This window comes from Phocoena sinus, chromosome 16 (assembly GCF_008692025.1).
Source record: "Phocoena sinus isolate mPhoSin1 chromosome 16, mPhoSin1.pri, whole genome shotgun sequence".
Taxonomy (NCBI): domain Eukaryota; kingdom Metazoa; phylum Chordata; class Mammalia; order Artiodactyla; family Phocoenidae; genus Phocoena; species Phocoena sinus.
Genome location: NC_045778.1, coordinates 84,687,298 through 84,699,797, shown reverse-complemented (window position 1 = coordinate 84,699,797; position 12,500 = coordinate 84,687,298). Strand labels below are relative to the sequence as shown.

At 56.5% G+C, this 12,500-nt stretch overlaps 1 protein-coding gene across 1 annotated transcript in view; it reads left to right on the top strand.

The window, feature by feature from the left end:
* The window catches only part of CFAP46 (cilia and flagella associated protein 46), a 64,337-nt gene that overhangs the window by 15,212 nt on the left and 36,625 nt on the right, over positions 1 to 12,500 (top strand). Inside the window, exons 10-16 of the mRNA XM_032609032.1 lie at positions 1,725 to 1,809; positions 3,971 to 4,109; positions 4,472 to 4,655; positions 7,364 to 7,553; positions 8,006 to 8,211; positions 9,072 to 9,227; positions 9,841 to 9,990. Of these exons, the coding sequence (XP_032464923.1) occupies positions 1,725 to 1,809; positions 3,971 to 4,109; positions 4,472 to 4,655; positions 7,364 to 7,553; positions 8,006 to 8,211; positions 9,072 to 9,227; positions 9,841 to 9,990 (1,110 nt within the window). The remainder of the gene's footprint in view (positions 1 to 1,724; positions 1,810 to 3,970; positions 4,110 to 4,471; positions 4,656 to 7,363; positions 7,554 to 8,005; positions 8,212 to 9,071; positions 9,228 to 9,840; positions 9,991 to 12,500) is intronic.

The window sequence follows — 12,500 nt, the reverse complement described above, 5'->3', positions numbered from 1 at the left end:
GAAAGATGGGCTCCGTGGAAGCACTCAGGCAATGAACACGACGGCTGCATGGGGGACAGGGGACGCGGACACCCGTGAGATCCCAGCGGGGCAGGCGGGGCGGCTCCTGGCTGCGCTCAGGGCTCAGCTCTGTCCTCCCCCATCCCCGAGGGAACCCTAACTCAGACCTAGAAAGCGCCAGTAGGAAAGGGGAGAGGAGGGAGGGTGGGGGCGCAGACCCACTCAGGGCCCAGGGAGGTTTCGCCTGACAGTGGACAGGCATCTGGTGGGCCTCAGGGAGTGAGGCCTCCTGCCCCCTCCGCCGTCGCCCAGGAGTGCGGTAGGTCGCGGCCCGGGGACCTCCCTTGATCTGAGAGAGAAAGCGTCAGTCTGTCACCTTTGAGTATCACGCTAGCTGTGAGTTTTTCATAACTTTACTGTGCTGAGGAATTTTCCCACCGCTCCTAGTTTTCTGAGGGATTTTGTGATGAGACGGTTTTGGATTTTGTCACATGCCTTTTCTCCATCAATTGAGCTGATCGTGCGGTTTTCTCCTCTGTCCTATTAAGGTGATGGGCTACACTCCTTAGGTTGGACCACCCTTGTGTTCCTGGGACAAATCTCCCTTGGTCGTGGTGAACAGTATTTTTACTGTGTTGTTGGATTTGATCTGCAGTTCAGCAGCTTACTCTGTTGAGAATTTTTGCATCTATATTCATAAAGGGTATTCATCTATAACTTTCTTTTCTTGTGATGTCTTTATCCGGACCCCCTATCAAAGTAACGCTAGTCTCATAGAATGAGTTAGGAAATGTTCCTTCCTCTTCAATTTTTTGAAGAGTTGAGAAGGATAAGTGTTATTCTTTTTGTTAATGTTTGGTAGAATTCACCTGGGAAGCCAGCTGGTCCAGGAATTTTCTTAACTGGAAGGTTTCTGATTACTGATTCAGTCTTTACTGTTAGAAGTTTGTTGACATTTTTTATTTCTTCTTGAGTCAGCTTAGGCAATTTGAGTGTTTCAAGGGATTTTTCCGTTCCTGTAGGTTATCTAATTTGTTGGGAGACAGTTGCTGGTAGGATTCTATTGTAGTCCTTGTTATCATTGTAGGGTTGATAGTACTGTTTCCACTTTCATTTCTGAGTTTAGTTATTTGGGCTTCTTTCATCTTTTCTTTGCCAGTCTAGCTAAAGGTTTGTCTATTTCGTTGATCTTTGCAAGGAGTCGACTTTTGGTTTCATTGATTTTTTTCCTGTTATTTTCTATGCTCTAATCCTTAACATTCCCTTCCTTCTGCTAACTTTGGATTTAGTTTGTTCTTTTTCAGGTTCCTTAAGGTGTAAACTTAGGTTGTTGGTTTGAGATCTTTTTTCTTCGATGTCGGCATTTGCAGCTGTAAACTGCCCCCTGAGCCCTGCTTTTTCGTGTCCCATAAGTTTTCCTAATGTGCTTTTGATCCTATTGACTCAAAGCTATACAACTGACTTGTCGGCTTCGTGTCATTATAAGCCGTAGACTGTGCTGCAGGGCTAGTCTGTGCGTGTGTGTATGTGTTTTAAGGTAGTAAACCTTGAACTGGAGTGCCTTCTCTTACAGGGGAAATGTGATCCCACTTTTTGTGACTTAGTGTTTCAGAAATTTAGCCGCAGTTTCCGTAATCCGATGCTGAACCAAATGAAAAACAAACTGGTGAAAGAAGAAACTGCAACTTTCCAACGTCTGTATTGTTGATTTGTTTTTGCTTTAGGAAAAAGGGAAGACGCTGCTTCTGCACCAGTGGCCCACAGCCGACTTCCAAAGTGGAGGGACGACGGAAGGGTGTTTTCTCTCAGGTTTGTAGATGCAGGACAGACGGAGCCGCAGACATGAGGCCGGGCAGGGCCTGGTGTTGTTAGATCCCGAGCCTCGTGTAGAACAGGTGAAGTCGTGGCAGTGACCACGGGAAATGCCTGCTCAGCACTGAACTCGGGCAGGCACGGTGAGGGTGAGGGCTCCTCGCGAGCAATCGGGGACCCCCACTGTAAGCATGAGGAACCCCCCAAGCCTAGGTGGCCCCCCAGTTCAGGGCCACCCTGCGCCCTCCCAGGCAGCCTTGAAATCTAGCCTCTGGGTTTTTCTGACAGGTAAATCACACTTTTCCATTTCCATAAAAATGTGCAGACATACTTCTGCGAAAAAAAGTAGTGACCTTAATAAAATAAAACATATTGTATAATTTATTTCTAAAATAAAAAATGATTATCTGCTAAAAAATAATCATCCCTGTTAGCGTAAGGGCCACGGTGTGTACTGCAAAGCGTGAATGTGTGGATTAGAGCCGTGGCCCCTCCATCAGGTGCCTCAGAGTCTGTGAGAGAGAGAAACTCGATTTAAAATAGTGAACAAAGATGTGACCGTGTGTAATTAAATACTGAGTTGAACTCTAGACCCCCGCAGGTAAGATTGTTTGCTGGTGCCGCAGAGGGAGATGCAGACAGCAGCCCAGACCCGCAGGACTGCAAGGCCCAGTGAGGAGCCGGCTGCTTGGGGTCCCGGCACCGCCCGGAGCGCGTGGAGCCCGTGTACGCTTTACTCCACGTGCTGAAACATACTCAGATAGCTAAATGGGTTAGCAGCTTTAACAATTCAAACCAGAGGAAAAAATGAGAAAGTAGAATTGAGCAAAGCAATGTTTTGAGGAAAGATTACTGCCTAAAGTTTAGAGTGATCAAAGAGGCACACTTTCAAAATACGTGAAAATTTAAATAATGAGAAACGAGAAAATTAAAAACTAAACACTGGAAAAGTACTGGCATCAAGTTCAGCAGCTAAATGCTCCACTTCTGTAATGCACGAGCAGTTGCATCAGTCAGGCTCCGAGATGCTGCACCGCAGTAACAAATGGCCCCGACGGCTCAGCAGGTGAACTCGCACGGGCAGTCTCTCCCTGCTCGTCCGAGGCACCGTCTGGAATTTCTGGCAAGCGGGGTTGCCACGTCCAGGGGCATGTGGCCCTGCTGCCAACCAGGGGGTGCAGAGCCCTGACTGTAAGAGCCCTCACCACCGCGGCGTGTGGTTCCGAGTTGGCCCGGCCGAGATGCGAGGAGGAAAGCACGCTATGGAATCCACGTTCCCAAGTGTCAAGACGTTGACCAGTTTATCTGGTCACGTGCCTCAATCCCCCTGCTCCTGGGCACCTGTATTCCGTCCCAGCGCTGGCAGTGGGGGGCCACGGTGAGCCCTCAGGCCCAGAGTGGTGTGAGTTGGTGCTGTCCTTTTAGCCAGCAGCCGGACAACATGCCGGCAGGATCCATGGGCGTGTTCACCCCTTTGCTATAACGATTCAAAAACGGGAAAGAGAGCTACACAGCCAACGAGATAAAAGAGGACAACCTGAGTGTCTGGCACCAGGGGCAGGGGCTCTGCTTTGCTGGACGGCGGGGCTGAGGCGGCCCCTCGAGCGGCCTGGGCGAGGCTGGTGGGGAGAGGCTTCTTCTTTCCTGACGCTCCCATTGTTTATTTTTAAAATTACGGAAGAGTAACGGGAGTTTCCAAAAGGGAAAGGGCTTGGAGGACTGCGGGGCCCAAGAAAGCCTGGCGGGATGGGGGTGAGGGGTGAGGGGCAGCCGGGGGCACCTGGTGCAGGTGAGGCAGGCGGGGGAGGGAGGACAGCAGCGCAGATATCGCCCGGGAGGAGCCCCTGAGCCTTCAGTCCCAAAAGGACTGATGTGTTTCCCACGATCAGGGGTCACTCCCGCTGCTCGAGGCCCAGCCCTGGAAGGGCAGCTCTGCGTGTGTCTAAGGGACGCAGATGACGAGGTCCTGTGGCTGGATCTCCACGCGGTCCCACCTGCTGTCCGGCTCTGCGGCATGAGGCCCGGGGTGTCCCAGACAGGCGGCTGTGTCCCGAGTGCTCCCTGGGGGCCTCCCGGTCCTGTGGACCCCCAGCTGCTAGCACCCCCATCCCCAGACCCCCTGACCGGCGCCCCTCCTGAGCCCCCTCTCCCACCGCAGGGGCCGAGGATGACCTGACGCTGAGGGCCGCGCTCTATGGCCTGCTGTTCCACAGCCACGCAGACCAGCATGACTGGGAGGGCTGCCTCAAGGTGCTGGATGAGGCCCTGCAGGTGCTGCCGCGGACGGCGCACCGCCTGTGAGTCCCTGAGGCCCCCCAGGGCGCCTCCCCTCCCCGTGCCGCCCCCCCCGGGGTGCCTTCCCCTGCAGCCCCCCAACAGGGTGGCTCCCTCCTCAGCCCCCGACTCTCCTCTTTCCCCTGGTGGCTTTATTTTCCTACCAAGAAGACAACACACGAAGGGAGGGGATTTAAGCCCAACACACTCAAATGATAAAGAAAAAGCAAAACACAGCACGACACAAGACCCCCAAGGCACTCAGGTTTCCTTTGGTTTCTCTCTGTAAGTAGGAACGTGCACAGATACTCCAGTTTGTGTGCCTTCTATATAGTGACGACTTTTACCATTCAAGCGCTAATTTCTCTCTTTTACTTTTCTTCAGCTTGATTTTCAAACATATGGTCATGGTGAAGGCTAGACTCGGCCAGAACTTCGTGATGGAAATTCAGAGATTCAAAGACCAGAGTGAGGAGTATCTGGCGCACATGTGGCGGCGCCTGGCCCTCAACTCCACGAGTGTCCCCGGGGAGCTGACCTGCTACCTCCATGCCATCCAGGCCCTGCAGGTCTGGCTCTGACTCACTGTGTGTCTGCGGATGAAGCCCCCGGGGGCGGGAAGGCGCGGTGGGGGGGGGGGGGGCGGGGGCGGTGCGGAGCGAAGCCCAGCCCCTCGCGAGGCCCGGAAGGAAGAGGGGGGCAGCGGGACACGAGCTGGGGCAGCAGACGGAGCCTGTCCTCCCACGTGAGGGATGCAGTCCTTGTGAGGCCGTGTGGGGAGGGCAGGGGGTGGGCCGCGGGGCTCTGCAGCCTCTGGGGTTTCGGGGTCTTGGGGATGGCCCCCGCCCCCGAGAAGCCAAGACACGTGTTCCTCTCGACGCGCTTGGAGATTTGGGAGAGGGCGGGCACCTTGATTTGATGCAGAGCTTGTGGGACTTGCCTCGGGACAAAGAAGGCCCCTTGGTGGTGGGACTGAAGCCGCCCCAAAGACGTGCCCTGTGGCAGGCGCCTGACAGGCTTTTCCGTTGAGCAGAATGTTTCTCCTTCACGGAGCAGATCCCACCAAGGTTTTCAGAGCGCTCCAGGGTCGGGGTGTCCCCGGGAAGGGGTCCGAACACAGGCTCCATCGATGGCCGTGCGGTCATGACCCGTTGGTCAAGCAGAGGCCTGGGCCCACTACAAGCGGCCGTGGGTGCCCCTGCGTCTCGCGCCTGGAGCCCAGGCCAAGCAAGGTTCCTGGGGCCAGGCAGCTGTGCCGGGGGAGCAGGCGGTGCTATGGACGGGGCGGCTGCTGGCCGAGCCGAGCTGCCGGAACCCTCTGCACAGACTCCGTGGAAAGGCTCTCTGCCCCTTCCTTCCTTCGCTTCCTTTTTCTTAGGGGTACAAGTTGCTTTATAGTAAATTCACGGGGTTATGCAGCCATCATCACAATCAATTTTAGAACATTTCACCAGCCCCCCAAAACCCAGGTCCGTGGGCACTGTGTCCCTCCCCCCACCCCCGCCGGCCCCAGTGAGCCAGCGTCACACGGATGGAACCAGACGAGGTGGGTTCTCTGTGTCCGGCTGCCCTCCCTGGACGTCTCGTCCAAGCTCCATCTGTTGAAGCGCATGTCCGGGCTTCACTGCTGGTGGCTGAATAATCCTCCATCGTGTGGATGGATGTTGTGCCGATGGGCCTCGGTGTTGCTTCCAGTTATGAGCTCTTGTGACTGGGCTGCTGTAGACATCCGTGTGCGAGTGTTTGCACGGACACGTTACAGCTGTTCTCTTGGGCACATAGCTGGGAGTGAACTCCCAGGTCACCTGATGACTGTCTTTAACTACCTGAGTCGCGGTTTGACTTGCGTTTCCCTAGTAACTAACGTAGTAACTGGCGGCATGTTTGTCCTGTGCTAATCGGCCGTTTGTGCAGACATCTTCTCTGGAGAAATGTCTGTTCAAATCCTTTGCCCTTTTAAAAAAAATTTGGTTTCTTGTCTGTTTATTGCTGCACTGTAGGAATTCTTTATGTGTTTTGGTTACAAGTCCCTCATCGGATATAAGATTTGTACATATTTTCTCTCATTCTGTGGCTTGTCTTTTCAACCGCTTTCTCGTATTCTTGATGATGTCATTTGTAACACAAAGTTTATAATCTTGATGAAGTCCAACTTATCTATTTCTTCTGCTGCTTACGCGTATGGCATCGTAGCTGAGAAACCAGCGTGTAATCCAAGGTCATGAAGATTTCTACATTTCCTTCCAAGGGTTTCATAGTTTCAGCTCTCACATTTGAGTCTTTGATCCGTCTTGAGCTCAGCCGTGTGTTTGGTGCGAGTTAGGGGTCCTGCTCCTTTCCTCAGTGTGTGGCTGCCTGCTTTCCCAGCACCGTTGTTGAAACGATGACCATTCCCTCTTCCACTGCCCTTGTCCCCGTCGTCTCTCTCGCACAGCTCTTGTCAAAGCCACCCGTGACCACATGGTCACGGTCATTCTGAGGCCCCATCTGACCCCTCCTCGGCACTCGTGGTCATCTGTCACCTGGCTTCCAGGCCCTGCCGCTCAGGGCCACTCCTCCTTCCCTTCTGCCCACCTGCTAATGAGGGGGGAGGACCCCACTCAGGGCTGGGATGCCCCCGCTCCCTGGTGACGTCAGGCAGTGTCCTGGGAAGAGTCCACTCTGACCTCGCGTGTCCCACCGACCGGCCCCTTCCCTCACCTCCGGCCGCGCATCCTCCTGGCATGTGAGGTGTGGGGTATGGGGCCTGGGGCCCAGCAAGCGGAAGGCAGGCTGGCTCCGCTCTCGGGGGGGCGGGGGGGCAGCTTCCTCCCTTCGTGCAGTGATGATTGATGAGCGACACTGGGTCTGACTCGGGCTGCACACTGCACGGTGAGGCATCTTCAGTGCCCTCCGAGCCCCGTGAGCCACAGAAGCGTCCATACCTCCAAGTGCCAGAGGAGACCCGGGGCTGGTGGCGCAGCGCCCGCAGAGAGCCCCTCAGGCTGGCGTTGCTCCGGAGGCGGGAGGGACACGCGGGGCCCGCGAGGGGTCCGGCGGGCAGGCGGCGGGGCGTCCGCAGGGAGCAGAGGCCGGGGTCACTCGCCTGGCTCTGGTCTTGCTGCCTGCTGCACGTGGGAGGTCTTGCCGAGCCTGGTGGTCTCGTGACGGTAGAGACGGGTGAGAAGCAGCCCCTCTGTTTCTAGGAGGTGGGGGAACACAACACCTGCCGTGCGGTCCTCGGGCTGCTGAGTGGCAGGTGTGTGTCTTTACCATCCTTTTCTGTTTAATCCCAAAGAAGCCAGAGAGTGAGTGGCAGAAGGTCGACTACATCATGGAATTCAGCGAGTGGCTGTACCACAACCAGTTTCCTCTTGAAGACGTCGTCTTCCACCTGGAGTGGGCGATCGACATCCTGCTGAGGATGCGGCCCGACAGGGGCTCCCCGGAGCCGGCAGCCGCGGGGGCCGCAGGCGCGGGGGCCGCAGGTGAGCGGCGCGGTGGCGGGGGGAGGGGCCGCCCGCCGTGAGGGGCTCCTGGGCTCCGCTGTCCCTGAGACGCCCCCGCAGGCCAGCGCCCTGTGGGCTTGGCGAGGTCAGGGCCCTGCCTCCCCGGCTGCTGGTCCCTCCCGCTCCAGCAGAGCTCATCCACCAGGAAGGCCCAGCCCAGGCCTTAGGGAGGTGGTGGGAGCCCAGCCAGATGGACGGAGGGAGGGGCGGCATCCCCTCACTGCCCCGACGGTGGCTGCAGCGTCCCTGCAGGTGGGCCTGTTGTCTCCACTGGGGGAGCCCTGGGAGGCCCGTCCCTGAGGGTGGCCCCTGTGAAGGTGGCACGCCCCTCTGGAAGAGTCTCAACCCCAGGCCGGGTGGCAGGGGCCCCTGGGGACCAGGCGGGCACAGGGGGCGGGCAGGGAGGACACCCAGCGGCCCCTGTCTTCCAGAAGAGCAGGTGTCCACTCCGGCGGCCCCGGAGGGCCCAGGGGCTGAGGGCTCGGGGCCCCCCTCCCTGGAGAAGCTTCGGAATGTACGGCAGCTTGAGACGCTGGCCCGCGCCTATACGCTGCTGGCCCTGGTGGTGACCCCGAGCGCCGCCAGCCACCAGGACTACTGCCTCATGGCCTACACCTTTCTCTGCCGCATCTGGCAGGTGAGGCCCCGGGAACCTGCACTTGCACAGGTCCTATGTCTCTCCTGGGACAGCGTCCCTCTCCCCTCCTTCCCAGCAGCACCCTCCCTGCTTTGGGGACTCAGGGGAGGAGGGAGGGCCTCGCTGCTCCCTACGAAGTGGCCCCTCCTCCCCAAGACTCACCCCAGCGCCTTTGCCCAACCACCCGCAGAACCCTGTCTTTCCACCGCGCTGCCACTGGGCTTCCAGAACCTTCTCTATGCCCCCTCTGCACGGCCTCCGAGCTGCCCTCCTTCCCACCACCTCTTTACGGGGCCCCCGGGGCAGCTCCTGGTCGACTCTTGTTCTCAAGGACCTCCCGCCGTCGGTGCCCGCCCAGTGGGACAGTGTTGGCAGGACAGGCCTTTCTTCTGGGGGCACGTTTGCACCCTGCCCTCGGCCATGTGCTGGGGACAACAGGGCCATCGCCCTTTGGCAGCAGGAAGGACTGGGAAGGCCGTCCTGGGTCTTAAAGGTGCCCCAGGCCACTACCACCCACCACCCACCACCCACCACGCAGCGACTCTGCGATTCTTTGAGAACCGCTAAAAGTCACTTGAGTGTGTTCTTCATTAGAGACGTTAATTCATTTTATGGGGCTGACAAGCTCTTCTTAAGGGTCAGCTGTGCGTCCCCGCAGGCCCAGAGTCCTGGAGGAAGCCCCCCGAGGGCAGAGGAGGGCGGCCATGTGTCCACCCACCGAGGGGCACTGCTGCCACCTCTGCGCTGGGCGGCTCATGGGCTGGCCACTCCCTCCCAACCTGCCCTCATACCTGAGTGCATGGGAGGAGGGGAACCCGCTTCTGTTATCAGTGTTGCAAATTCGGATTTTCTTTTGCCAGGTTTCTTTATTAACAGCAGGAAAATCAATTTCAGAAAGTAGAATTCCAGCAGCAGCAAGTTCACATTCATTGTTGCTTCAAAAGGAGAAGGAGAAAAGCAAAGACAGAGAAAAAGACAAGGACAGAGACAAGGACAAGGGCAGGGCCTCGAAGCAGGTGACCGTGCCCTCCCGGCAGCCAGGCTCTGCCCCAGCCGCCCTTGAGGCTCCTCGTCCCAGAGGCTGGGCCGCAGAGGGCAGAGCTGTCCCGGCTGCTCTGTCCGGTTTCCCCCCCTGGGAAGTGGAGCCAGTGGTTCTGGTCCCCCTGCCCCGGGTGTTAGGAGGTGACACGGGGAGGGTCTGGCTTCTCCCCTGTGGTTTGTCCTCTGCGTTCCCAGAGCGGGTCCCTCCCTCTGCCCAGGTGCATCTGGGCCCTGGCCATGCGGGGCGGGACAGCACCTTGTCTCCATCCACTGGGGGCCCGTGCTGCACGTCACCTTGTCACCGGAGGAATTGCCCGTCTCTGGGGCTGCGCTCGCGGCAGCGCCCCTCCCGGCCGTCCCGCCTCACTGTCCCCACTGGGGACGCCCCTGCCTCCCTCCCCCATCACTGCTCTCCAGGAAGTGGAGACACGTGTGGGTCCGGTGTGGCTTGCCGTCGGGCTGGCAGCCCAGGGAGGGCTCCACGCACGTCCCCAGAGGCGCTGCCGACCCATCCTTTCCCGCAGGGCCACCTGGGTGTCTGCTTCGAGCTCCACCTCCTAAAGCAGAGCCTGGCTTCCTGCTTTGCAGTTTCAAAGCCCCACTCCTGGCAAACGCCTTGAAGACGTACCAGCAAGCATAGAAGAGTGGGCTTCCTACGCTTGCCCCGAAGAAGCTATATCAGTATTTAAACAGGATCAGAGCAACTTTGCCGTCAACCGGTCAACTCTCCAGAAGCCGGTGAGTGGACCTGAAGATGCCGTCCCAGGCCTGTGTCCATGTCCTGCCTCCTGGCTTGTTGTCACAGCTGACGCTTTCTGGTGTGAAGTGGGACCAGAGAGGGATGCACAGAAACGGGGCTCAGCTCAGGGAATTGTGAAGAAGGGCCTCCTGGGCATAAGCCCCCAGACCCTCCCACAGGCTCGTCCCCGGCCACCTCCCCCTCCCCGAGCACCCGGGGGACTTTTCCTCACGCATTCCCTGCACAGGTCACACTCCTGAAGGTGAAATTCAGCCGTGCCTGGGAGTGCCCCCCGGCTGCTGCGACCGGGTGCCACCGCAAACCGGGTGCTTAAAGCAGCACAAAGGTTTTTCCTCACAGTTCTGGAGGCCACAGGTTCAAAGTCAGTATCACTGGGCCGAAGTCAAGATGTCGGCGGGGCCACATTCCCTCTGGAGGCCCTAGGGGAGGGTCCTTCCTGCCTCTTCCAGCTCCTGGGGGCTCCTGGGCTTGTGGCCGCGTCACCTCCCCCACCCCCCGCCTCCGTCGTCACGTGGCTTCTCCGCTGTGTCTGTGTCTCATCTCCCACGTACAGGGGCCCATACGATGACACGTGGGGCCCGCCTGTATCATCCAGGGCAACCTCCCCAGCTCGGCGTCCTTACCTTGATCACACCTGCGCGCAGGTTCCAGGGGTAGCGCCGGGCTACTTCGGGGGCTGTTTTTCAGCCCCGCACCTGCCTGGTTTCTGTGCTTGTGGAAATAGAGACTCTCGGCCTCTAACCGCCCATGGCTGGCTTCTCTCTGGAGCGTGGCGTCCGCGGGAATCCTCCGCGCTGCTTCGTGTGTCTGGTTGTGTTCACATCGTCGGTGACGAGTATTCCGTCTGGTGACTCGACCGCGGCCTGTCTGTCCTTCAGCCACGGAAGGCACGGGGCTGTCTCCAGCGTGCCTGTTACAGATGTCTCAGGGCCCACGTGCCCACGTGCCTGGAGGGCACACCCAGCAGCGGCGTTTCTGGGTCACGGAGCACGTGTATCTCCAACTACAGCATGTTGACAAACTGCCTTCCGCAGTGGTCGTGCCGTGAGGCCCGCCTTCTCACCTGGCCGTCTGGGGGGCGTGGGCCTCTCGCTGGGCTCAGCCGGACACTCCCTGACTACGGTGAGGCCGGACGCCTCTCAGCGCCTTTTGGCCACTTGAATGTCCTCTTTCGTGGCCTGCGTGTGCAATCGGTCGCCCATATTTTATTAAGCCTCTGTTTTTACCTTGTTGAATTGAAGGAGTTCCTTATCTGTCTTGGAGAAAACACTTTGACAGTTTATGACAGCAGGTCACCCTCCACTCTGGGCCTTGACTGTCTTGAGGTCTTCTTGTGAATACGGATTCCAAGTTTTAGTGTACGAAAAAGTATTAATCTTTCCCTTTATGACTAGTGCCTTGTTGTGTCCTGTTTAAAAAAATGTTTTCCTTCCCAAAGGTCATGAAAATGTCCTCTTATGATATTTTCCCAAAAGCTTTATACTTCTACATGTCAGATTTAGGTCCACTTGAAGTTGGTTCATGTGTGTGCTGTGAGGTGAAGGATCCGGTTCTGAGCTCTCCGATCTGGATAATCTGAATGTTCTAACACTTATTGAAAAATCGCTGGCCTGGCTTCTTTGCCACGCTTGTCATGAATCAGGCCTCCACACCTGCACCAACACCTCACTGTCTGAGCTACTGAGGTTTGTCACCTTGACTGCTTGGGAGAGAACATTTCCTGACCTTGTTATTCAGGAAGGTCTTGGATGTCCTTTCCATCGTCCATGTGTTTCCATGTGTCTTTTAGAGTCAGCTTGTTGGCTTCCATTGGAAACCCTGGTGGAGTTTTGGCTGTGCTTGCATTGAATCTCGAGATCAGTTTTTGGTTTGGGGGAGAACTGACGTCTTTGCCACATTGAATATTCCAATCGATGAGCATGTTCTAGTTCTCTGTTGACGTAGGTCTTCTGTAACTTCTCTTGATAATGGATTTGAGTTTTATGCGTGGAGGTTACACACATTAGATTTATTTCTATGTATTTGATGTTTGTGTTGCTGTTATAAATATACCTCTTTTGTTTCATTTTTTTAAACTCCAGACGAAATCTAGAAATATAATTGTTTTCATCTTGACCCTGCAGCCATCAGTTTAGTTAACTTCTAGGTAAGTTTGGTAATCGATCTGTAGATTCTTTGGATCTTATGTGTATGCACAGAGTCTGCATTTCGTCCGCAAATGTTTTTCCTCATTTCCGATCATTACACTTTTTATCTCCTTATTCCACTGGCTGCCACCAGCACAGCGCTGAACAGAGATGGTGACACCTCCTTGTCCTGCTCCCCGGCTGAGCAAGGGGGCTTCAGCATCTCACTCAGTGTCGTCGATGTTTGCTGTAGGTGCTTACGGGTATTCTTTATTGATTAAGGAAGTTCCTTTGTTTCTATTTGCTGAGAGTTTTAATCACAAATGGCTACAGATGTTTATCAAGTATTTTTCTCCATCCAT